The 26,029-nt window shown below is 40.7% G+C and overlaps 1 protein-coding gene across 8 annotated transcripts in view; it reads left to right on the forward strand.

Moving 5' to 3' along the window:
- FYCO1 (FYVE and coiled-coil domain autophagy adaptor 1) overlaps window positions 1-24,630 on the forward strand; it is a 39,344-nt gene extending 14,714 nt beyond the window's left edge. For 3 of the 8 annotated variants that reach the window (XM_071735846.1, XM_071735847.1, XM_071735845.1), the window contains exons 5-19: window positions 602-708; window positions 1,541-1,684; window positions 2,593-2,686; window positions 2,916-5,546; window positions 6,491-6,583; window positions 7,601-7,719; window positions 9,112-9,279; window positions 9,704-9,853; window positions 11,236-11,441; window positions 11,764-11,908; window positions 15,540-15,644; window positions 16,424-16,519; window positions 18,402-18,612; window positions 20,312-20,421; window positions 20,833-24,630. In XM_071735846.1, the coding sequence (XP_071591947.1) occupies window positions 602-708; window positions 1,541-1,684; window positions 2,593-2,686; window positions 2,916-5,546; window positions 6,491-6,583; window positions 7,601-7,719; window positions 9,112-9,279; window positions 9,704-9,853; window positions 11,236-11,441; window positions 11,764-11,908; window positions 15,540-15,644; window positions 16,424-16,519; window positions 18,402-18,612; window positions 20,312-20,421; window positions 20,833-20,914 (4,461 nt within the window). In that variant the 3' untranslated portion in view covers window positions 20,915-24,630. Of the gene's footprint in view, window positions 1-601; window positions 709-1,540; window positions 1,685-2,592; window positions 2,687-2,915; window positions 5,547-6,490; window positions 6,584-7,600; window positions 7,720-9,111; window positions 9,280-9,703; window positions 9,854-11,235; window positions 11,442-11,763; window positions 11,909-15,539; window positions 15,645-15,735; window positions 16,521-18,401; window positions 18,613-20,311; window positions 20,422-20,832 lie in introns of those variants that run through there. The other 5 variants (XM_071735849.1, XM_071735848.1, XM_071735851.1 and 2 more) reach the window with 4 other exon arrangements.
- Window positions 24,631-26,029: the final 1,399 nt, after the last annotated feature.

Genomic DNA, 26,029 nt, shown 5'->3' on the forward strand with positions numbered 1-26,029 from the left:
CTGTTGATTTAACAACTGTCTTCATTAAAAGATCCTTTATTTTAGCCATGCAGCTGTTCTTGCTCTGAAGTAAGAATTAGATTTTTTTCAGCTTAACAGCTAATTATTAAGACTGCATTGTCTGAGGTTACTGTGTCCATGGGGATGTATATTTGTTAATGTGTATGTCTCTGTTCTATGCCTAGATCTGTCCCAAATGTGTTCTGTGACTAAATCTTCCAGCTGTGGCCAGACATGTCTTAAGTAACCTGACCAGTCACTTCTGGCTTTGCTGGGCTCATTGAGATTTTACCTTATGTAAATTGTCCTTAGCATAGCCTGTGCTCACACTCTAAGTATAATCAATCATTCACTGGTCCTGTGATGCTTTTTACATTATTACAAAGTGGACAACAACCAGCTGTAGGTAGAATTTTGTCATTCATAGAAGATTCCACCCAGTGACAATGTTGGGAGAAGGTGTCTCTCAGTGTCAGTCCTTAACTGCTTCCTTTACAACTAGTGGGTGTTTTTTTGTGTCAGTATGCAGACTGCTTCCACCATGTCTCTGAAATATGAACGATATTTAGAATTTTCTTTTCTTGTGGTTTCTTCCTTCCAGCTCCGAACATCTCTTGGAAAAGGAAGAGCATTTCTTCGTTACTCCCTGGTTCATCAAAGGCTAGCAGACACCTTGCAGCAATGTTTTATGAACACCAAGGTGACCAGGTGAATAGCAAAGTACCTTTTTAACTAATGGGTGTTTGCTCAGTGAGATCAAGCAACATTACCTAGTAGCTGTTGTAAAAAATTGAAACCCTTTCAAATGTTTGGTTTAGAGAGCTGGTAGTAGGATAGGAAGGATAACAGACTGTTTGTCCTGCATCACCTATCTTAGGCTGGCAAAGGTTGAAAGTTGCTACAGCTAAATGTGTGTGGAGTGGGTGGTGCTGATTCTGCTGTCTGTCAGTTTCGAAGGGAACATATTTATGAGCATTGAAAATATTGGGTTTGGTCTTCTGTGCTGTACATCATAAGGGAGGATTGATTTGGATGTGTTGTTCAAAGGCCCAGGAAGCATTTGCTTGTATCTCTGGCCAAGAAACACCAAAGATAGTTCACAGTTGGTTGAAGGGGCACTGGTAGAGTTTTTAGAAAAAAACCAACTATTTTCAAATTGTATTTAACTCTGGTTGCTGTTTTCTGGCCCTTAATTTTCGATGTATTAATTGTGTGCTTTATGTATTTACTATGTGATTATCCAGTGTATAGCAAATATTTTGTCTTGACAGCAGCTTGCCCAAGCACTAGAGCAAAAAATATTTTGTGCAGGAGGTTCTTTAATGAAATTTCTGTGGAATTCATTGAAGCTGTTAGATTTGATTCACAGCAAAGAAATGGGATGTTGGTTGGTGGGTCTGGTTCTTTTCAGTTTGTATTTAAAATAGTGTATGATTTTTTTCTGGGGTGGAGTGAATAATGATCATGTGGGGATATTTGCAAGTGAAACTACGGCCTCTTTTTTACTTATGAATGAGTATTGCTTGCGTTCTTTTTTAAGTGACTGGTACTATGCAAGAAGTCCATTTTTGAATTCCAAAATGAGTTCTGACATTGTGGGTCAACTCTATGAGCTCACTGACGTTCAGTTTGACCTGGCATCAAGAGGCTATGATTTAGATGCTGCTTGGCCAACATTTGCCAGGTAAGATAGAAATCTTTTGTCCTTTGGTATTAGCAGGCCATAAAATACCTACCTGCTACAGAATCTGTAAAAGCATCTTCTTTTGGAGGCAGGAATACTTGTTCTAGAGCAGGCATATGCTTTCTTCCTGTTAGTCTGTGACCAGATTTGCCTTATTTTTGTTCAATAAACTGTGCACCAGAGATTAGAGTTGATGTTCTGTAATGGAGTGCTTCCAATAACTGCAAATAGGCCCAAATCCCAAGATGTTCTTGTCTTCCCAGACACAAGAAGAAATATTCCTAGCTTCTGTTTTAAGAGCTGAGATGTGTAGTGACTGAACAGCCAAGCAATGTTGACTTGCAGCAGTGGTAGAAATGACAATATATAGTCACCACAACCTGATCCCACTTCAAAGCAGGGAATAAGAAAAACTCACAGTTCTGCTGTGGATCCATTTGTATCAATTGAGAGTTTTCTAGGGCTATCACCACCTGGTTTAAACCACAAAGTTTAAACCATTGCTCCGTGTCCTCTCACAACACACCTCTTCAAAAAGCCCTATCCCACCTTTCTTGTAGGCCCCCTTCAGGCATTGGGAAGCTTCTATAAGGTCACCTCAGAGCCTTCTCTTCTCCAGTCTGAACAACCCCAACTTCTTTAGCCTGTCTTCACTGGGGAAGTGCCCCAATCCTCTGATCATTTTTGTGGCTCTCCTCTGGACACACTTAAGGAACTTTATGTCCTTCTAATGTTGGAGACTCATTAACTTTCCATTAATTTCAATGGTTGTTGGCCCAGGCACCAGGTTCAGTTACCTTTTTGTATGTGGTAGTTACAACTAGATAAATCTTACATGTAAGAATCGAAAAACATGTATGTATGTGCTTAGATTTCTCTTGTATATTGTTTCTTTGTGTGATCAACAGGAGGACACTGTCCTCACTTGGATCTTCAGCATATTTATGGAAGCCCCCAAGTCGCAGCTCCAGCATGAGCAGTTTAGTGAGCAATTATTTGCAGGTAAGTGAGTTAAAGATAAATTCTTATGTGGCATGTTAGATTTTTAATTAGTGGCACAGTTGCAGAGAGTTTGGTAGTTGGTACCTGTAAGTTGGTATCTTGTAGTGCTGTGAATGCAACATACATCACTGTGTGTTAAGAACCTGAACTTGATCTCATTTGATCGCATCATTTAAATGCATGTTTGATACTTTTTAAACTTCCAAATTTTTCTCTTCTGTTCACTTAGGCCCAAGAGTTTCCCTCCAGCCCTGATGCAAATAGCTCACTAAATGTTGAACACCTTGAAGGGTTTGAAGAGATGCGTGTAGAACTTGACCAGGCTGAGCTGAGGCAGAGGGAACTTCAGGATCGTATTCACCACTTGGAGTTGGAAAACCAGGAGCTCCAGGCAGCTGTCAGCCTTCAGAAAGAACAAGTAGAAGTAGAAAAGGAGAAGAGCAATAACTACAGTGAGGAGAACTCCCGGCTGATAAAGATCATCACAGAGCTACAGAAGCAGTGTGAGGTCTCACACTCCACTCAGAGCACTGTTCATGACCTGCAGAAGTGCCTACAGTCACTGGAACTGAATGCAGTAGAGCAGCAGAAGGAATATTCAACAAAGCTGGAGCAGCTGGTGACCAGCAAAGAAGACTGTGCTTCAAAACTGCAGGTGTTGAATCAGGAACTGGAGGCCTCTAGGGCTTTGGTTGCTATGAAGGATCTTTACATTAATGATCTCAAAGCCAAGCTGAGTTCCACAGAGCAGAAGAACCTCAACTTCCTTGAAAAAGTTGATGCTGCCTTGGAGGAAAAGGGACAGCAAGCCACAGCCCACTGTGACTCTGCCCTACAGATACAGGCACTGTTAGAGAAGCTCCAGGAGACAGAAAAGGAAAAGGCAGATATGCAGAGACTCAATGATGAACATGTGTCTCAGCTGAAAGCAGCAAGGGAGGAGCTGCAGCTGAGAGAAGAGGCACAGAAGGAGCTGGAATCCAGATACAATCGCCTCACTGTTGACTCCAAAGAAGAAAGTGAAAAGCTGCATGGGAGCCTGGAAACCGTGGCAAAGGAGTTAGATGCACTTCAGAAGGCCTTGAGCCTGAAAGAAACAGAGATGGCTGAGCTCCAGACCCAGGTAATGGGGTCGCTGGCTCAGGTGGGGTCAATGGAAAAAAATCTTGAGGAAGCAAGGAAAGAAAAAGAGAAACTTGAGGAGGAGTATGGTAGGAGAGAAGGAGCACTGAAACAGAAAGTCCAGTCACAAGCAGAGCAACTTGAACTAGAGGAGGGTCGCTTAACTAAGGTGAGTCAGACTGTGTGTAACCTTGAGGAGCAAAACCAGAAACTCTTGTCTGAGAATAAACATCTCAGCCAAAAAGTCAAGGAGCTGGAGGACCAAGTGGAGCAGCAAAACTCTGCAGTGAGCGAAATGGGTGAGGAGAACAGGAAGCTGAAAGCAGAGAATGAGAATTTGCAGCAGTCCGAGAAGAAGATGGAAGGGAAGCTGAAAAGTTTGGAAATGTCTGAAGCTTCCCTGGAAGCCGAGGTAGCTAGGCTGAGAGCCTCTGAGAAACAGCTTCAGAGTGAGATAGATGATTCCCTGGTGTCAGTTGATGAAAAAGAGAAGAAGCTCCGAGATGAGAACAAACAGCTGGATGAAGATTTGCAGAATGCCAGGAGGCAAAGCCAAATTCTGGAGGAGAGATTAGAGACTCTGCAGTCAGACTATGAAGAACTAAAGCAAAGAGAAGAGACCACCAAGGAGTTTTGTGCCTCACTTGAAGAACAGCTGAAGACTGCCAAACAGGATAATATACTAATGGACAAAACCATAGGCACCTTGAAGGAAAGCAGTGAGTGTCTGCAGTCACAGCTTACAGAGAAGGAAGTGGAACTGCAAGGCCTGGAAAGCCTTTGTGAGCAACTAAGAGCAGAAGCTGAAAGACACAGGAAGAGAGCAGAGACTTTTGAGGTAGAAAAGCTCAGTGTTGAGAAGACATGCATCCATCAGACAACACTTATTGAATCCCTCACATCAGAAAAGAAAGAAGTGGAAAAACTCCAACTGCAGCAGGCAGCTTCTCTGGAGAAGGAGGCGAAGGAGCTGGCCTCCAGACTGGCCATCAGTGAAGAGCAGTTGGAAGTCAATCGAAGTGAAGTGTCCAGGCTGCAAGCAGAAGTCCTTGACCTGCGAGTCAAGCTTCAGCAGATGACTGGTGAGAGAGAGCAGATGAGAGGTGATCTGGCAGTCAGAGAGACTGCCTTGGGTGAGCAGAAGGCACTTGTGCAGCAGCTGAAAGAGCAAAATGAGTCACTCAACAGAAACCATGTGGAAGAACTGGTGCAATGTAAAGAAAGAGAAGAGGTGCTGAAAAAAGAGCAGGAGACAGCAGCCCATCAAAAAGCTGAGCTAGAAAATAGTTTGCTGAACTTGAAGGAAGAGCTATGTAAAGTTAAGCAGTACTTGGAAGCTGCTAGAATGGAAAATGAAGAAAACAAAGAACTCCTCCACAGGACCAACACAGATATGGCTGAACTTGGCATTCAGATTTGTGCCTTGACCTCTGAAAAGGTGGATGCAGAAGAGCAGTTAGCCCAAGCCACAGAAAGGCTCAAAGAACTGGAAGAACAGGCAGCAGAACAACAAGAGAACCTGAAGCTTGAGATCTCTAATCTCAGGCAGGAGAACAAGAGCCTACAAGAGAAACTAGAGGAGGCTCAAATAAGTGCTGCAGCTGTCCCAAGTCTGCAATCGCAGCTGGAGACAGTAAAGAAACAGTCACAGAATTTCCAAGAAACCAGCCAAGAAGAGCTGTCTGCAATAAAATTTCAAATGAGCACAGAGATTCTAAATTGTCAGACAAAATTCAAGGTAAATTAATGTGATTATTATAGCTGAGAGAGCTGTGCAGGATTTCCCCTACTTTAGCATCTGCTGCAGCAATTACTTCATGAAAACCATAAGGTTTGTATTGGTCAGGCTCTGAGACTAGCATGCAACTAGCCTTAGCCTGGGAATCTGAAAATGCCTCTACACTCATGACCTCATCAGATTTGAGGTAAAACAACTCTTCAGAGTGTTTTTGAGATGTATTGCATGCCCATCCAAACACAGGGGAGAGGCCCTGTGATATGGAAAAGCCAACCAGTCGTGTAGAGAGTGGTGATTTCTTATGTTGGCATCTTCTGTAACTACCCTCTGGTCACATCTGTGATAATTTTTTCTCTCTTATGGTACAAATATTGCAAGAACTTTTCCCCACACCCGTAACACTACTTTTCCTTAAAACTGATTTTGATGAAAGCAAACTTAAGAAAAATAGGAGTCAGCGCTGTATATGTGAAACAGCACACCTAAAGGTTGAAGATTTTATTGCATTTTTTCACCCATTCTGAGATAATGTCTAAGACTGAGAGCTGACCAGAGGCTAATGCCACTGGTGGCATTCAGAAATCCCATAAATTCGGGAAAATAGTGTCCATTCATTCATGTTTCATTTTCATAAAAGGCTTCTTAAACATCAGTATTAATTGGGCTGTCTCCCTCTTTTGAGCCAAAACAAGTTGGAGCCTCTTTTTGCTGAGAACTGTAATAGCCTATAGCAGTAAAACAGAGCTAGTCTGACAGCACAGAGGGGAATTTTCTTGAATCCACGAGCTGGGTGTCTCTTCAGCAGACTTTCTTGAGGCTGACAGTGGTGCTGCTTTTATCCTCTACGTGGCAGTCAGGGCACTGGTGATTCACAGCTGGAGGGTTTGTGCATGAAGGGGTGGTCTCTAGAGGAATGCTAACTCTCGGCTCAATCTCTCTGCTAGGCTGTCAGTGAAGAGTGTGGGAACATAAGAGGGCAACTTGAGGAGCAGAGGAGACAACTGCATGCTGCAGAGGAAGAGATTGCAGAATTACAGGTTGGTGCTTGATCTGATTAAGTGGCAGAGGTGTTTGTCTTGTCAGGCATTCGTGCCATAATTGAGAAGGCAGGTGGCATTTCTGCTGACTGGCTGTGAGTCTGAGAATGCCCTTGAATAAATACAGGTGCTGCAAGCAAAGTGTTTGGCAGCTGAAAGTTAGCCACTGAAACAGAAATTGCAAAGAGCACAATTTGTCCTGCTGGGAAAGCTAGTTTTATGTAAGACCTGGTTATGTGTATGCTTGTTTCTTAAATGGAAGTGCAGGTTTAAAAGGTGTCTGTCTTAGTCCCTGCTCACCTGCTGCACACAGCCACATCTGTGGATCCAGGTTGCAGGATGCAAGTGGCACTGAATCAGAGAATTAACCTGGCTGAAAAATAACCCAGCTGGAAAAAAAAAAAAAAAATTTTTGCAACACATTTATCAAAAGTTCATTTGAGAGGGTTGTGCTGAGGTGTAAGGAGTCCAGAAAGAAGAAGGAAGTTAAGGTTATTGAACCTGGCCCTGCCTGCCACCAGAAATATGTAAACCTTTAGATGCAGTAAGGTATGTTTCCTCTGAGTTTGGCAGATTCCTCTGCAGAGGCTAGTGTAAAAGCAGGTTTGGTTTTGTTTCTATTGTCCTTCATGTTTCAAATAGCCTTAGTAAACAAATTTTTCCTGATTTTTAGGTTTTTTCTCTTTAGAAATGTTTGGGTGGTGAAAAAACTTCCTGGGCATAATCTTTTGCCATTATCTAACAGATTTTCCTTGATAAGGAGGCAAAAGCTCAACTGACATGGACTAACAAGAATTACAAGATTAATACTGTCTGTCTTTAGAGTCTTACCCAGTGTGACAGAAGTAATCAATCGCTAGTACACAACTAATTAATGTCTGCTTATACAATAGCATCTTAATTGGTGGCTTGGCTTTAACTGATTCTTTTAAAGCGTTGCTTTGGAGTCTTGGTAGCTGTCCAATGTTTGGTAAAGTTTTATTTTAATATGTAAGGAAATATAATTTGTTTCACTAGGCTGCAAACACGAATTTGTCTAGAAAGCTGGATGAAGCAAGAGAGCAGCTGTCTGAATCAGAATCTGCTCGACTGCAGAAGGAAGAGGAGGTGACATCTCTGAGAGAACTCTTGGCAAGGTGGGAGTTCAGGTTCTTTGCACAATCTGTTTAATTGTAAGTCAAGCAAAGGGTCAGTAACCCGAGCATACTGAAAATTGTTGTGGTTTTGGAAGCAGAATGTGCCACAGGGTTATATAGGGCAAATAGTTCATGGGCACTAATGAGAAACATCAAATTGACACTGCAGATGAGAAATATGTAAATTGCACAGCACACGTGGATGTAAGGTTTAAGCTTCATTGTATTGTTAATTTAGCTGATGATGTTAATTCATGGTATGTCTTCCTTTATGAAACAACAGGCATTTCATAGCCCTCTTCATAGGTTAGTCACCTAAAACAAAAAATTATCTCCTTTTTTTTTTTTTCCATAAGAAATGGAAACTTTGCACTTTTTGACAGATTTTTTTTTCTCTCCTCTCTATGAATGTTCAGGGAATCAGTATGAATTGTTTGAATGGGACCACATCTTGAATGTCTGCCAGATTTCTTACCAGTTTTAAGTATCTAATGCAGGCTGTGTTTCCAGGGTGTGGAACATGGACCTGTATGGTGTGTGTTATCTGGCTGACCAAAACAGATATTCGTAAAGCATGGATGCACACTGAGTCTAATGGCTTAACCAAATGTCTGTTTTTATATTTTTGTGCTGGTATCATCCATCTTTGTGGGAAGACAGATGATTCTTGATCTGTGCTGAAGGGTGTCAGTACAAACTCTAACTTCTCAAAATATTTTAATTCAGCTGATTCGGATGAGTGAGTTCAGACCTGCTCAGCCCCTTGTGTTGTGGGATTTTGGATCCATTGCTAGGATGCACAGTACTGAGATTACCATTTTGTCAAGCCAAGACATATTCTTGGAATCTTCCTGGGGATGCTTCTTTCCCCTTACTGTGCAATGAACTGAGTGGTCTTAGCCTTCAGTTTTTTAATTACATCTATGTTAAAAGAATATAGTGAGAAGCTTGGTGTGCTTCTTTTCTGTGAACATGAAGGTTACGGAGGAGTATGTGTTAAAGGGCCCTTTTTCTGTGCAACCTGCAAATTATGGGCAACCTGCAGCTATAAGACTTCCACATTTGTCTCAATTTGCATCTGCTGCTGATCTTTCTAAGGACACCAGTTTTCTTCCCAATGTGGTAGCCATCATAAGCTTCACTATAAATAGAGTATCCAAGAAACTGCTGATTGCTGTGTTTGCCAGATAATGGATCTGTGTGCACTTTCAGTGATGCAGAAAACTGGAGACATTTTAGCTAAGTATAAAAAATACACACATTGAGAACAATTTCACTGAAACTGAAACTACCTCTTTATCAGTGGGAAGGACCCCTTTCTTCCATGGGAAAGACTTGAATGCACAGGAATGACCTAAAACCAACTCTTAATTGTCTTTGGTTTTGATCCAGAATCCAAAAAGAAGCTGATGAAGCAAAAGAGAAGATGATGGATTACAGTGAGAAGCTCAGCAAGGTGGCAGCAGACAGAGATAGCAGTGACCAGAAGTTATTTGCTGAGTTGGATGACCTAACAAGAACAAAACAGTTCCTTGAGGAACGTTTGATAGAACTTATCAGGTTGGCATCAAAAGAAACAGCAATCAGAAATTAAAATCCTAATTTAGGTTGTTAAGGGATATTGCCTAGGTGGTTCAGTCTTGTATTCCTGAACTGAAGATACAGGTATGGCCCAGTTCATCAGCAGTTGTAATTTTGCATTTCCATAATGCTGTCAAAAATATAACACCCAATATAATCTCCTCCTTAATTTGCTGTCTGTTTTACAAAATTGTGTCATTCTCTACATGGCATGTATATCTCTCTTCCCCCCTTCCCAAGAGTGTTGTTAAGTTTCTTATCTGTCTTTATTTCTGAAAGCTTCTTAGAAGTGACAGCAAAGCAGTTTTTACTGTGACGCTTTCAGTAGCATTCAAATTGAGGATGATTGTTAAACCAGCCCTAATAATTTCTATGTGCTTTTCTTTTAACTGTGTCTCTGCAGAGATAAGGATGCTTTGTGGCAAAAATCAGATGCTCTGGAGTTCCAGCAGAAGCTTAGTGCAGAGCAAAGGTGGCAAGGGGACACAGAGGTTAATCACTGTCTAGACTGCCAGAGAGAGTTCTCATGGATGGTGCGCCGACACCACTGCAGGTCAGTTTGTTGAACTCTGCTATGCTGCTGAGAAACAAACCTCAGTATGGTTGTTTTCGTGGGTGAAATACTTCAAAATGTTCACAGTTCATTGGTCGAAGTCATTAATACAGGACACTGCAGAGGCTGAAAGAACACATGAGCTCACAAGGGTTTGAGGCGTTAGTGGAAAGGTCCCTTGACATGTGTCTGGGTGCAACTCTGACTTGGGGACTCTGTCAGTTTCCCATTTCTGTAAACAAAGATCATCACAGCCTCTATAGTGTGTTTCTTTAAAGGACTGGGTTTTCAATATGCTTATTATTCTCTGCTTTGTGCATGCTGTAAACAATATTCACTAAGATGCTCTTGCATCTTAGATGTATTCTAGAAAAATCCAACATGCTGTGCAATCATATTTGTTTACTTGTGCTAGATATGTTCAGAGATAATTAGAGATTGCAGAATAATCTTTTTTAAAAGAGTTGATATTAAATTATTTCCTGTACAGTTAGCCTAGGAGTCACTGTTTACCCAGTCTAGATTTATTCAAATATATTTAAGTGGATACGTTTCAGGGTCTTAGTGATGTGGTTGTTTTGGCTCTTTGTTGTTCTTTGTCCTCATGACCTGATTCGTCATGTAAGGTATCACTGGAACTGTTTCATTTCCACATGGGTGTAGGGAATATTCAATGGAGATTCATAAATAGTGAAGTCTTTTCCAGTAGCAACTTCCAAGCTACTGATTTCTAGTAAAATCTGCAATGCCTGCTTATATATTCACCTATTAATCATTTAAATTATTATGAAAAACAAAACCATTATGACTTGACGAATAAAAGTCATCCCTGCTGGCTGCTTTTCTTTATGAATATCTTAACATGTTCATTAAAAAGTAGTTGACAGGTTTAAAACTAAGAGACTGCAGAGTAGAGAGGGTGGGAAGTATAAATGTACCTGGATGAGACCAGGGAAGAGAGAGGGGTGAGTACTAAGTAGATATTTGCTCTAAGTATGAGATTTGGTCTGTATAATATTATTAAGCACATTTCCTGTGTGTGTATTTAATATATATAATTTATTTGTATTGCATATTTGTGGTTATTTAATTGGTTTATGTCTTTGTATTTAAATTTTTTTTAAGTATTTTAATGGTTTTTTCTGGTTTTCCTATTTATTAAGACAAAGTTGTGAATGTGAGTTTCTATTCTATGTTTGTCAAGAAGACTTGCTTCACCTTAGAAAGCAGTGCAGTCTGTATGATGAGTTCTGCCATGGATGTAGAATTTGGGTTTTATAGAGAACAAGACCATTATGACAAAGCCCCAGACTCTGTCCCATAGATATGTTCCACCTGTATGTGATACCATTATAACACCTTTGGTTTTGAATAATTTCTAGAATGTGTGGTCGTATTTTCTGCTACTACTGCTGCAACAACTACATGGTGACAAAGCCTGGTGGAAAAAAGGAGCGTTGCTGCAGAGCTTGCTTTACCAAGCCTAGAGTTATTGTGGACAATGCAGATGACTCTGGATCCAGTGCCAACCAAGAAGAATCACCAGCTTCATTGGAATCACCTGGGTCACCACCCGAGAGGGCTTTTGGTTAGTGTATTGTTTGCATGCTGTGCAGAAATAAGTCGGGTTCTTAGGCATACTCCAAGAAACCACAGGGTTGCCTCCTGCTCCAAGGACCTCCATGTTCATGGAGTGGTTTCAGGATGGTACTGGTGGTGCCATCTTTGAATCTTATTGATATGGACCAAAATATATTAAATGAGTGTCTGTCAGCCTGAGGTTTTCAGTTGGTTCTAGGGGTTATCCAGGGCTTCTGTAAGGTACAGGAATAGCCCAGTCTTCCCCCTTAGGGGGTTTTACTTGCTTGTTTTTTCAGACAATGAGCTAATATTGTTTCTTTTAATGTCAGTTGCAAATGAAACCTCTAAACTACCAGATGATGCAGCATTTGATATAATCACTGATGAGGAGCTGTGCCAAGTGCAGGAATCAGAGTCCCTCCACGATGAAAGTCAGATGGAGAGAGACTCTCTGGATCGAAGCGTGACAGATCTGTGAGTAAACACTGATTCATGGAGAAGGGATTTGGTTTGAGTTTTGTTTGGACTGTTGGGGTGGTTTTTTCCATTCAGTTGGGGTAGCCAACCTCTGCATAAAGAGGAGACACTTCTGTTCCCAGTCTTGTGTTCAGTAGACCACCACAAAATAATTTTGGCCTATTTGCACAGTCAGCATCAAATCTAGTTAAAGTCCAACCAGCTCCATTCTCTCCCTTCACCTGCTTCACCACAGCACACAGGAGCAGTCCCAGTTCTGTGCAGTCACCAGGGCTGCTGTCACCCTTAAAATCAGCTTGCAGGCCACACAGGAAGTCTGATCTTTTTATGATAGGTTTCACTGAACTGAATGAGAAATAACTGGTCTGCAGGTGTAGGATACCTTATTACTTTAAAGATAACAGCTTGCAGAAAAGAAAAGGATCAGGAATTATGTAGCTATATCTAGCACAAGTTCGTTCTTTCTTTCCTAAAGAAAGAGAGGCAATGCAGATTTCAGTCTTTAACATCTATTTCTACATAAATTATCAATTAAGAGGTTCTAAGGCCATAGTTTGTTTGCAAACTATGTTGTAGTTGTATAGTTTAATGTGTATCTGTGTTTATACAAAATACTGTTTTGCTTTTTTTGAAATATTTTTAAGTATTTTCCAAAAATTCTGTTCTGTAAAATATATTATCTTTCAAAAATGTTCATATATATGGGAAAGAAAAAAAAAAGCAATTTCACCTAAATTGTTTGCTTGTTTTGCTTCTGGACAGAAAAATAAGTATGATAAATCTAAAAGCTAAAATGAAAATAGCCACAGAGTAACCAATCTGCTTCTGAGAAAGCAAACCTAGACTCTTTTGCCCTCAGAAGACCTGTTTCCAGCATAAACCACAGTGACTTGCAAGTTGGATGGAAGGCAGACTGTACAGACTTTTTTATTTGAAAAAAAAAAATTCTAAATTCTAAATTTTTGTTTCTTGGTAAATAAGTTCTATGTACTTAGCCCACTTTGTATACTGTCTACGCAGAGAGTTCATCCATGTTTATCACACATTGGGCATGAGGAAACTGAGCTGCACAGAGTTCTTGTGAAGTTAATACTGTCTTTGGTTTGCAAAAGGATAATTTGCAGTGGGAGATCTTTGTTAGTTTGTCTTAAGAATAAAAAAGGCATGATGTACTACTACTTTGAATTCATGCAGTCTGCAGAAAGGGTCTCACAGGTGAGTTAGCTCTGGAGAATGCAACCAGGAGAAAAGAAATAAGTATGTGTCACCATTTTTTTCAATTTGTAATTAGACTAGATTCATTTTGTCCCACAAGATTGCCACTACTGATGGAACAGCATTCTCAAAGGCACCCACGCAACATCCTTCTTGCACCATGTTTTTAAAGGCTGTCCATCTCCCCTTGTTCACAAATTATAGGCAGGAAATAGTGTTTTATCTTCTGTTGCTCCTGTTTACTTTATGTTAGGAGCCAGGGGAAGAGTCCTACTGTGGTCATACTTTGAGCCTGAGATATACCTTGCAGAGAACACAGGCCACACCTGCCCTTCCCCATGACTCTTGTAATGGTGGAAAGGTCTCACTAGCCTGAACACTGGAGGAGAGTGCTAAAGTTGCAGCTCAGAATTAGTCAAGAAGGATCTCTTAAAGGCTGAGCCTGTATTATAAGGATGAACAGTTTCTGCATGAGCTGGCCACCTATGCCAAGTGTTTTCAGCCTTTGCTACTGAAAATGTGCTCCTAGTGTGTATAAACTGGTATGGCATTTTAAAACAGAGGGAGAGATTCTTATGTTCTGCAGACCAGCCTCATCAGTCCATTAAAATACAGACAAGTAAGCTTTTACCTTTAGAGAGACAGTAAGGCCAGTAATATTCTTTAAAAAGATTTTCAGTTATTATGTTACCTGATGTAGTAGAACAGTAGTAATCTTTCTGCCTGAAGTGTAACAGTGTGAAAGTATTGCGAGGGAGGGAGGAATGAAAGAGGAAGAAGATTCCCTGGTCAGGAAAACTGGGAGCAGGATGAGTTTATATTCAGGGAAGTGTTGTTACAGTTCGTATGAACTGAGTCTAGGCTATGAAAAGATTTAGATGTTTAATAGAACCTTTAAATGTATGGGAACAGCATCACAGGTAGAAAAGTAAGCTAAAGAGAGCCGAGGAGCACAAGATGAGTTTTACTTTGAGGTCTGGTTCTACTACAGTTAATTCTCAAACTGGTGAAATTGAAATGCAAACAGTGAAAAGTCAGAAGGTGCTATTCTGTTTTGCTCCAGCATATATAGTTCTCTTCTGGTCACCAGAAGAAGGCTGCTGTTCTACTTGCTTTTCAGATCAACTTTATTTCACTTTTCAAAGAAATAGAAACAGTCTGGATTTAATAGATTGAGCAGAGAGTGCATGTTCATAAGCTGGGACCTGGCAAGCTGCAGAACATCCTTGATGCTGCCATCTAGTGTGAATAGGTCATGAAAGTACAAATTCTTCTGTCTCAGGGAGTTTTCCACAGAAGCTACCAAGCCTCTGTTGAGACTGCTGGACTGAATGGGACATGATAAAGAGAAAGAGGATTTGCTTTGTGATTGTAACCACCTAACCATGTGCTAGGCTGCAATAGCAGGAATAAGGACAATGACGTGTTAGAGGAGAACCTGGAAAATATATTGGTCTTAGTATTTAATTTACATTTCAGGGTCCCAAAAGAAAGGTGAAATTATTGGTTTAAGTAAGGAATACTAATGGCACTTCATAATAAATCATGGAGTCTGACACTTCTGGGAAGCTTGTAGTCCTGTAGTTCTTGTGTTTTGTGTGAATTCAAGGCTGTGAACATAAAGCTGTGTACCTGTCATGGTGGGAAAGGAGAGTTCTGTTTCTGTTCCTACTGTTCAAGCAAAATATATGTATAGGTTTACAAACTATAGTTTTCTGGGGTTTTTTTTAGATTCAGTTTTCTTTTCTGTTTGTATAAAGATAGTTATCAAGTATTCGTATTATTTACTAAGTATTTGCATAGATGTTTTATTGACCTTTGCAGACCAACACATCCCATGTCTTTCCAGCATCTCAGTCAGCAGGTAGTGTTTGCTTATAGCTCAGGATTTGGCACTTAGTCACAGGTTTGAGTCTTCCCTGCATGTCACAGCTGTCTGCTTAGGGTATTAATAGTAGAGGTATGACTCTGAAGAAGTCAAAAGTTACCAAAGAGGCTACAGGAAGGAGAGAACATGAATTCTGCAGATAACAGTGCTTTATGAGTTGAGGAAACATGTAGACAGTAGACACAGTTTAATTTGCAACCATAACAATAAATTCTTCCAGTTTCCAACCAATAGAGTCAGCCTGCTAAATTCACACGTGGTTGTATGTGCTGACACAGTATATTCAGAGCAGCTGAAGGTGCTGTTACCTGGAGATGTTTTTTTTCCTGCTCTTCTGCTCAGCAGTGCTGCTTGTAGAGCAAGGTCCTGTAGGATTTAAAATAAATTGCTCAACTGTGCACTCATTTTGAGAATTGGTCTACAGAATGTGTGGCAATTATGCCCTTGCTACATGATTACACTTGGTAGTTCAAAAGCATGTATAAATGACACTACATTTTATTATTTTCCGCTGTTTTTCGGAAGGAACCGACCAGGTGGTTCCCTGTATATAAGAATCCTTGGCATTTTTTCGGGGAATGACAGCCTAATTCATCCTGTTATCAACCTGCTGAGAAGCAGAGAAGCAAAGTAAGTGTCAGTTAGAGAAGCTCTAACTTACTTGGAATCTATCAGCATTTGTTTATCGACCCTCAAACTCATTTTTCTCTCTGTGTCCCAGCCCTGTAATACATAGCAGGTGCTGCTCCATTGTTCATCCAGAACATGGACCCTTTTTGAGGTAAGGAGTGGATGGCAGGTTCTTCCATCTGTTTCCTCTGGACACATCGTGGTGGGGAGGAAACATCCTACTTTGTCATCCTGTAACAGCTTCTTCAGTGTATTTGTGTTTGAATCATCCCATATTTCTCATAGAGAAGGAGATAGATGATAGTGATTCTACAGCAATAAAGTGTGTTTTGTGTATTATTGTCAGAGTAAAGAACTGAATAATGTACTTGTAAATCATCTCACAAATTAGATTCAGGGCAAGTGTTACATCCCTGTGCAGTCTTTGTTTAAGTGGACAGTCCAGACTGTTGCTTGTGTCTGCCCTCCAAGACTTCTGCCTGCCATGGAATCTTTAAACCTGGCAGCATCTTAGTAAGGAATTAATCTTAAGACTGTTGAAGAGATATTCTAGACCTATGTGTTCCTCTTAGGTCATGAAACCAGGACAGGAACAGTTTTACATTTGTGAACTGCAGTGAGCAGAATAGGGCTGCAAATAGAAGGCACAAAGTACGAATTCCAGAATTTGGCATCCTGACTATCAATACATTTCAATTTTAGGAAGACATCAGTGGGGAAATGATGTTTGACCACATACTACTCAAGAGAATCATGGCTTTCCTTTTTCTTCCTTCTAGAAACAGCACATGTAATTCTTCAACCTATGATGAATCGGAAGAGTGGCAAGTTGCTCAAGATGCTGAGATATGTTTGTTGAAGTCTGGAGAAATCATGTAAGCTGAACAGTTTCATTAACACCAGGCTAAAAGAATGAAAGCTGAGCTCCAATACCAGCTATGTGAGCACAAGTCTTGTAGACTCCCAGAAGAGCTGATCACTTGTGTAGTAGAATTTGAGCTGAGGAAGAGCAGGGTGTATAGCTCAGTTAAGCAGAGCAGCCCCAAAGAGCCAGATTCTCTCTCTTCAGAACTGAAAAACTTCAGTGCAAGAAGGAAAGATTTGTGCCCACATCAGAAAACCTTCCTTCTTACTGTTACTGCAGGAGGTGCTGTGAGCAGTTAGGAAGCTTAGGGAGAAGGCTGAGTATTTCTAGTGGTGTCTGGAAGACATGGCAAGGGTTGTTAAGATTTCTGTGCTATCCAGACTTTTAGCACCAGGAGGGATTTTGTGGCCTTCTGGAGTATCTGTCTGTTATTTACTGGTATGCCCTTATCTACTCCCTCACAGAAACTGTCTTGCCTGCTCAGACTGATATATGCCATAGCATTAAATGTTCAGCTGAGCCTGTTAAACCTCTGTGAAGTCTGTATACACAATTATCTTCATTCATTCTGCTCAGAAATTGTTCCATGCAGTAGCAATAGAGCATGTCACTGTCACAGCCAAGAAGGGAATGAAATGTGAAAATGCCTGAGACCTGGAGAAATTCTCCTTTGCTCACCCTCCCCTTAAGCCTACATTTTAGATTTTGGCCTAGTTACGGGGAAGATTTTAAACTTTTGCATGCAGAGAGATAAATTAATTCATGCTTAAAAATTGTTGCTTCTGTTCAGAGAACCAGGTAAATGAAGCAGTAACCAAAATCGTAGCTGGGCAGAAGGGCAAAACCAAGATTGATCATTAGTTATTAAAATCAAAGATCATCTGAGACTCCAATAGTTATTTCAGTGAGGAAAAAAGAGTAACAAGGTAAGCAATACTTTATATAAAGCTTCCTCTCTGGCCAGAGTACAATAGTTACCATAATAAAGCATCTGTGAGCCATTAACCACATCATAGTCGTGGCTGGAAATTGAACTCCTCCTTACTCTAGAACAGCAAATCATCATGGTGACTGTGATACCTTCTGGCAAGTGGTCTGATTTTTTTGTAGTTTCTGGCAAGCAAATCATAGTATTTTGACTGTGAGCTCACTGACTGGGAAACAATTTATTAGGCCTAAAGAATAGTATGTTAGATTAGTTTTAGTTAGGGTAATGTGAGTGAGATCCTCAGCTCTTAAAAATTACAGATTTCCCCCGAAGGAAGTAAAGACCATTCTCCTGTTTAAGCAGATGTCAAGTGAGGCAGGCTAATGTAATCCTTCTGGACTTGGGATCATCTAGGTGTTTAGAACTTAGTTTTTAATTGGAAGAACTTTCAGTCAGTTTTTAAGCTGCTTGCTTTGGTAAAACAGACCAAGCAATAGCAGAAAGTACTACAGAGGATCTAGGTAGAGCTGCACATTCTACCCATCTGTTCTCTCTGTACTCCTGATCCCTGATTCCTGTACAAATGTTATCTAGAAAGGGGTGTAAATTGACGTATTTTTGTTTAAATTTTTGTTCAAAAAGAACAGCAGAGGGCAGCATACTCATTTTTTGCTTGTAGGAACTAAAACGCTGTATTCAAGCAATTGGTTTTTCTAGTCAAAATTAAATAAATAAGTAAACAATATTCACATTTGCCACAGCAGTGGAAGTGCTTGATATCCATCATCTTTTCTGTAGTTCTTGCCTTCATCCAAGGCTGAATTTTTCTGCATCTTGTGGACCTGTACCAAAGTTGCCATGGAGTCAACCTCAAATGGGTGGGAAATATTAAAAAAAAATGGTTCTTTTTTACTTCGTAAGTAGGTTGGATCTCTTTAAACAATTGTCTTTTTCTCCTTCACAGGATCAAATTACCCCTTACAGTGGAAGAGATCCTAAATTTTGGGGAAGGCAACAGAGAGCTGTTCATTAAATCCAGCACCTACAGTATCATTCCTATCACTGTTGCAGAGATGGGGCTAACTATTAGCTGGATCTTTTCATCAGACCCTAAAAGCATATCCTTCAGCGTCGTTTACCAAGAATCAGAAGACACACCACTGGATCAGTGCAAAGTAAGGCCTTTGTTTCCTTACTACCTTAGAAATTATGGTACACTACAATTAGCTGCCTACAGGAATCAGCAAATGTACCTAGTAGGTCTCCACAAGAATACTAGAGGCTATTTCATTCTAAGGACTTGATTCTTCTATTGATCTACAGTTCTCCTGAAGGCAGAGATACATCTTGAATATTGCCTGCAAAAGTTGGGTTGAAAAGCACTGTAGCTTCTACTGATCATATCTAAAAGTCACTTGCTATTATTAAGCAGTTATTTTTTCCCTCCTCAATGTTACTTATTTTGTAAATTGCTTAGGACTGATCTTGCCAGGCTTTTAAGTAGAGGCCACAAGGGGACAATTGTTAATTGGGTTAACAATTAAGAATTATATTTGGGTGCCCTGATGATGTGCCCACATCTTGCAAAATTGCTTTGCCCAGTGCCCAGGTTACAAGTTTTTATATGCACTGCCCTTATTTCATGAGGATATCGGGTCAAGTGGATCTGCATTGGTCTAGATGACCTGTAAAGGCTCCTTCCAACCCAAAATAATCTGCTATTCTATGTTACTCAGCTCATTGGAAGGCTTTACTCAAGACAAGGCAGCTGTTGGGTTTAACCCACTGTGGCAGGGGGGACCTCTAAGGCTGTGAATTGAGGGAGTAAGGCATTTATGTAGCATGTATTAATTCACTCCAGGGTAACTGACTCCATGTAAAATCTTGTTTTCATCTGAAGGCAGAATGGAGAGTGAATGCCACTTCCATCTTGATACACCTATTGGATATAACCTGGGTTTTATAGGGTTGTCATAGAATCAGAATGGTTTGGGTTGGAAGGGTCTTTAATGATCATCCAATTCCAGCCCCCTGCATGGGCAGGGACACCTCCCACTATATCAGGTTGCTCAAGACCCCATCCAACCTGGCCATGAACACTTCCAGAGAGGGGACAGCCATAGCTTCCTTCCCTGGGCAACCTGTTCCAGCATCATATCACCCTCACAGGGAAGAATTTTTTCCTGATGTCTAACCTAAATCTCCCCTCCTCAAGTCTGAAGCTATGTCCCCTCATCCTATTCCTACACACCTGTGTAAGAAGCCCTACCCCAGCTTTCTTGTGGAGGCTCCCTTTAGATGTTAGAAAGCCACTATAAGGTCACCTCAGAGCCTCCTCTTCTCTAGGCCAAACAACCCCAACTTGTCCTTGATCTAGGTCAGCTGCTGTTCTGACAGCTGTATCTGCTGGGGTTTTATAGCAAAGATGGTTGCATATAGTTTTGCTGTAAATTTATATAAACAGTTTTTCCAAGAGAGCTTATTTTATAATACAGGGAGTATAAAAGCATATACTAAAAGACATACTCACCTAGATCCTGCTCTTGGATATATTTGTATAGACTTAATTAATCACTGCTGATTTTAATAAACTTGCATAGATTAACAACATTTAAAAGATCAGGATTTGATTCCATCTTTAAAGCAGAGATTAGCAGCTTAATGCTGTAAAGAGGCTGTCAAAGGAAAACATGTCTCACTGTGAGACAGTTCGGGGGATTTTTTAGTGCTAATCAATGAAAACAAATAGTTTTTGTGGGAACACATGCACTTTGGGATTTTGAAGATAGCTAGAGTCTAAGTATTGTTCTGAAGTCACATGTCAATATTTAGGGCAATTAGAAAGTTTCATTTTGATTTTGTATTGAATTCCAGGTTCTTATTCCTATGACCCGCTGCAACTCTCATAAGGAAACTATCAGAGGTCAGGTGAAAGTCAGAAACTCTGGAATCTACACACTGATATTTGACAACACATTCTCTAGGTAGGTCCTAGCTGGGTGTAAAAGGTGAAATAAGCTTGGTTTTACAGACTGTGGAACTGGGTGCATGTACCATCATTATTCTGCCATACAGAAGTAAGTATGAGTATTGGTCATAGCTTGGTTTGTGTTTGGGGCTTTTTCTCCCTCCATAGCATAATTCCACTCTTATTTCTCAACCTCTGAGAAGGTAAACAGAAGTAAGCAAGTAATTTGTGTCTCTTTCCAAGACAGTTTAGTCAGGATTGTCATTTTATTAACAAATAGACCCAAACCCTTGTAGAGGCATGCTTCTTTTTAACACCAGTCATTTGTTTGCCTCAATATAAACTGGAGAACTGAACAAACTTTTAAGGCTTTCTCTGTAGCTGACCAGCTAACATGACTGTCTTGCTCTCTTTTCTCCTTTGACAGGTTTATCTCAAAAAGAGTGTTTTATCACTTGACTATTGAACGCCCTGTCATCTATGATGGAAGTGATTTTCCAGAGCCTTGACTCGACTGTGTTATTTTTAATTAAAATTTTAAGAAATGCTATTATTTATGTACACGGAAGCATTATGATTACCACTGTGTTTGAAGACTGAAACTATGCAATAGTTATAATGCACTTAGAGAACATGTATACACTAAAAAAACAGAAGCCTTTTTAGGAACACTAATGGTTCTGTACTATGTACAGATTGCTGAAAAGCCATGTTGTTTGATGTAACAGGTCAGGTAATGTTCCAACCAAATTTTTTTTCAGTGGGGAGAAAAATAATTGGGAGTGTGTCTAAATGCAAACTGAAAATCTCCACTGAAAATTTAATTAACTTTTCTTCCAAAAATATCCTTCAAAAGGAAATTTAAAGAAAAATGTGTTTTGTTGACCCCTTTAATGAGAGGTAAACATAACCATTTCTCTTCTGGTCTATTGTTCTTACAGTCAGAGCAACAACTATGCAATACGTCAATCTTCACAGGCATATACTGTAATCCATCTGGAATTTTTTATCTTTCCCAAGTTTTATAAAGAGCAAACATAGTGGTTTTTTACATTTTGGGGCTAAGATTTGGTAGGTTTTAACTGGCTTTTACAAATATTTTGGTACTGAATGCCAGTTACAAAACAATACAACACGAAGCAACAACTCCTTTTTCCTTTTGCTCACCATACTCTGTAAGTTGGTGGCAGAATCAGGAGTATAATTTGTAGAATAATGCACTGCTCACTGTGTGATATTAGGAAGAGGAGCATTCCTTTTTCCAGGTTTAGCACCTTAATCATCAGCTTTCACAGGAAAGCACAGTTTCTGAGCAGGTCAGCAATCTCTCTCCCTTTATACCACGTGGAAGTTAGCAATAATGTTTGAATTGGTCCCAAAAAGTCCATGCAAGACCAAATGCCCTGATGAGGTCTCCACCCAGTGTTTGTGCATTCTGCCCTTTCCCTAACCCTGCCATTGCCCTAACCAGCTGCTGGATTTCCATCTCCAATTTGGAGGCAGAGCTGGATGTAAATGCTGGCTTCTAAGGGAAGGCTAAATTCTCATTTATACAGTTTCCATACAAACTGTCTGCTTTCTGCATAGAGTTTCAATTCTGTTGAAATACCTGAAAGGAGATTTTTCTGTTTAAGAATCCTGTCTGCGGGTGGAAAGGCAAATGTTTGACAGGAGAAAGAAGAAAAGCTCCTTCTCCCAACCAGCCCTCCTCATCTTTTTAGGTGTGTCTGAGTTCTCATGGTCTGATTCACCAAAGGAAACCTCAGACCTGGGAGATTTTAGTGCAGCAGCTGGTAGATGGCCAGCTCAGCCTGCCAAGAACTCTGTAGACTCTTGGTGACAGCTGTAGCTACTATACAGGGGTCATGGAGGGAGACAGACAGTTAAATATGAGGGGAAAAAAGAAAAGAAAACAAGCACAAACTGAAGCAAATTGTTGAGGGGAGCAGAAAGAAAGCACAGGAACAAACTTGTATAATAAAAACAAGGGCAGGGGATTGGAGGGATCAGCTCAATAGAAAAAGAAGTTGGGAGTGTCCAGTTGGTGTTTATTTGTTGCTGGTCCAATCTGTTAGCCACGAGGGATCTCCTATGGCAAAAGGCTGGTTGGGTGAAAGATGGAACTCACTAGACAAGTGTTGAATATTTACATAGTAGCAGCCAAGGTAGAGGGAAATTTCTGATCATAGTAAAGAAAAGAATACTGCAGGCAAAGCTAAGTGTTGCTAATCATTTATTCTAGATGTTACCACTGTATAAATACAGTGATCTTGAAAAAGTTTGTGGAAGAATGACTGCCTTTCCTGAAATACCTAGATTTTAGCTATCTGACTCATCAGTAGCTTTCCCCTCCCTTCAGACACTCCTTCCCCATATGGGTGGTGTGCTCCCCAGCCTCTCCCAGCCAGAGGGGTCAGGGAAAGGTGCAAGCTGGTTTATTCCTCCTGGGGGAACAGGCTGCAGTGCAATAAACCCTTACCTGGCTGTATGCATGAAAATGAGGTGGACAAGAGACTAAAGTGGGCAACAAATAGGCAATAAATGGCACACAGAACAGTTCATGAATTACGGCATATTTCAGTGTTGAAGCTATGTTTTATATTTAAGTAGGCAAGAAGATATTATTTATTGCTTAAAAATGGAATATTGTGTACTATATACTATGCTATTTCACTTGAGCTTTTACTGGAGTCTACTGCAGTTTTCCTTTAAACTTTTAGGTGTGGTTTTAAAAAGCATTATTTTGCTATTGTTTTAGTTGGAATACTAATCTTACTAGGATACCTTTCTTAAAATGCCAAATGAAAGGTAAAGGGACACTGTCAAGTATCTTAGGCCAACTATGACACCTCTGCTCAGAAGTATTTGAAATATCTCCATTCAAAATTAATTGAAGAGCTTGCATCTTTGCTTTCAGCAGCCCAGTTCTTAACATTTTTTCATCCTGCAGCAAATAGTTTTAGCAGCTTTTTATGTAACTCTTTAAGTAATTGACTCCATCTAGTAAGCCAGTCTCTCTCCTGTAGACAATCCTGAGGCTGGTTGAAGCATATGTTTGGGAGGAGAGGAATAAAAACACTGGATATTTTTACTTAGCATTTTAGTTTTTAGGATACGTTTTCTTCAGATTTCCCTGCTTCGTGGAAGTAAGTTTCATGGCTATTTTGCTCACTGAAAGAGGACTAAGAGTGGGAGCCAGAACCTGTAGAAAAGCAAAGTTTTGCTTCTAACCAAGGAGAAGCAGAAAAGTTTAGGAAGCAGAAAACATTGCAAAAGAGGAGATGTTCAAGCTGGCAAGGTACAATAAGTGCAACCATTTAAATCTGCTGTTGAAGAACAGAAATTCCATCATATCACTTAGAGGAAGGAGCCTTTTACACCTCAGAGGCTGCATGGAGAAGACAGTAAAGAACCTGTCATTAGTACCTGCCTTCTGTTTGAATGTCCCAGGTGGCTTATTACTGGGGTCACAGAAACCCAATAAAGGACATGAGGTAAGTGGAGGTTTGTGCAAGAGGTTATTTCCTTCAAGCACCTTATACCTCCTTTGTTCATGTGAGTTGGGCCAAGGATGCTGATTAATCTATTTATAGGTGCTCATCTGATAAGTCAAATTGAGCCTTTTATTAGTTCCAGTAATACAATTAAGAGCAATATTCAAAATCGACAATGATGAAATGAGTTTAAGGGGATGTCACACTCATGGGACTAAGAGAGTATATGTTGTGATCAGTATAAGCAATTGGATTTTTTTCTGGGTGCTGGAACAGTTGAGGGTAGTTTTTTTGTTCTGCAGAGGTTTATGTGAAGGAAAGAACATAGCTGCTTTAAGAGACTGACAGTGTTCCTTTATTCAATGTTACTCAGTGTTGCTTTATGAAAAAACAGAGATGTGCTGCACAAGAGTGTACCACATTACAGAATAGCAAAGGTACAGAAGCCTGACTCTGCTCCTTTTTTAAAACTGAAATTGCACTACAGTTTTAATTATGCTCAATCACTGAGATCGTAACTTGTTCAGAAGCATCTTTTGGTTTTAACTGCCAAAGAATTCCAAACCCCGTTCACATCAAACTTCACTCTCCAGATAGGTGAAAGAGATCTGTGTGTACCAGCATCTGTACAGTTACAAAGATGTAGACGGTTGTGTACTGGAATATTTCTTGATGCTTTTTTTTTTTTCCTTTTTTAACCTCAGGAATTAAAAAAATAAAAATTCTGTATCGAGAGGATGTGTCCCTTTTCTGCCTCGTAGAGATTTTGCTTGGAAGATAAATCAGATGATTGTATGACCTACCTCTAAGCAAGGAAAAATATTAGAAAATTAGGAAAATAGAAAATAGTTCGTCATGATGGTGGGCAAGGGCTGCATCTGAACAGTACAACAGAGCAACAACAGAGATCCTTAAATAAGTACTAAGTGAGCTGTTCTCCAAGATAGAGGAATTATCACTGTGTCCTGGTGGCTGGGAGCCTCAACCAGCACAGACAGAGCCTCATTGCTCTCATTGCTCTCATTGCTCAGAGCCTCATTGCCTCATTAAGATACACCTTAATCTGCCTTTGCTTCCCCTCAAAGGTTAAACCAAAGCAACTCCAAGGACAGCAATTGCTCTCTCTGTCACCCAGCAGTTCTGTCCTGCAGGGCACCCGTCAGGTTTTCCTGGCTGGGTCTGTGCACCCAGGTTATGTTTCATGACTGTGGGAAGGAGGGAAGCACCGTGTGTGTTGCAGACACCCTCCCATGGGTCTCCTCTTGAGTTTGCATCTGTAGTCCCAACCCTGAGGCATGTGGTAAGCAGCTTGTCTGAGCTGCTGGGGCCGTCTCAGTGGGGTCGGGAGGATGACAGGCCCTGCCACAACCAGTCATTGCTTCTTTTCTGGGTTATTTCTGTTTCCTCGTGGGGATTTCCTGCTGGGGAGGAGGCTGTGACACTTCCCATCCCCATGCTCCTGTGGCAGCATCACCAGCCCCTGCTCCATGCTCGGAGTCTTCTTGCTGAGACAGTTTCCAGTGAAGCCCCTACAAAGGACCTACAAATACATGTGTAAATGCCAGTAAATGCTGTACAACAGCTCTGCAGGGGAGGCTGTAGCTGATGACAGCCTTTGTGTCTATCTCCTGTAACCCATTTTTAGCCATACTGGACAGCATCTCCTCTCTTGGTGCTAGGAACAAATCTCTCCCAGCCCCAGTGCTGCCTGACATAGTATCTTAACCCACCTGTGCCCCAGGGCCACCCCAGGTGATGTACCATTGCAGGGACCATGTGAAGCTTCCACAAGAACAGTATCTTCCCTGTTAGCCCTCGAGGTCTCACCTGGACTCTCTGAAGTCCATATACAAGGTTTCAAAACACACATAGCCCAGGAGGCTTTGAAAAAGGCAGGCAGGACTTGGAGGTGCTGGGACTCCAGTGCCTGCTCTGTTAAATGATGGATAATTCACCCAGATCATGTTTGGAAATAGTGGGTTTGCACATACCCAAGACAGATCAGTGGGTCTGGTTCTGGGCTACTTTATCTACCATGGTTCTCTCACACCTTTCTGTAGAGAGAACCACAAGTCCTCAGGTGTCGCCGATAATGAACTGGGAGCTTAGGCCCAGCTGTGCCCAATAAGT

The sequence above is a fragment of the Heliangelus exortis genome, chromosome 2 (assembly GCF_036169615.1).
Source record: "Heliangelus exortis chromosome 2, bHelExo1.hap1, whole genome shotgun sequence".
Taxonomy (NCBI): domain Eukaryota; kingdom Metazoa; phylum Chordata; class Aves; order Apodiformes; family Trochilidae; genus Heliangelus; species Heliangelus exortis.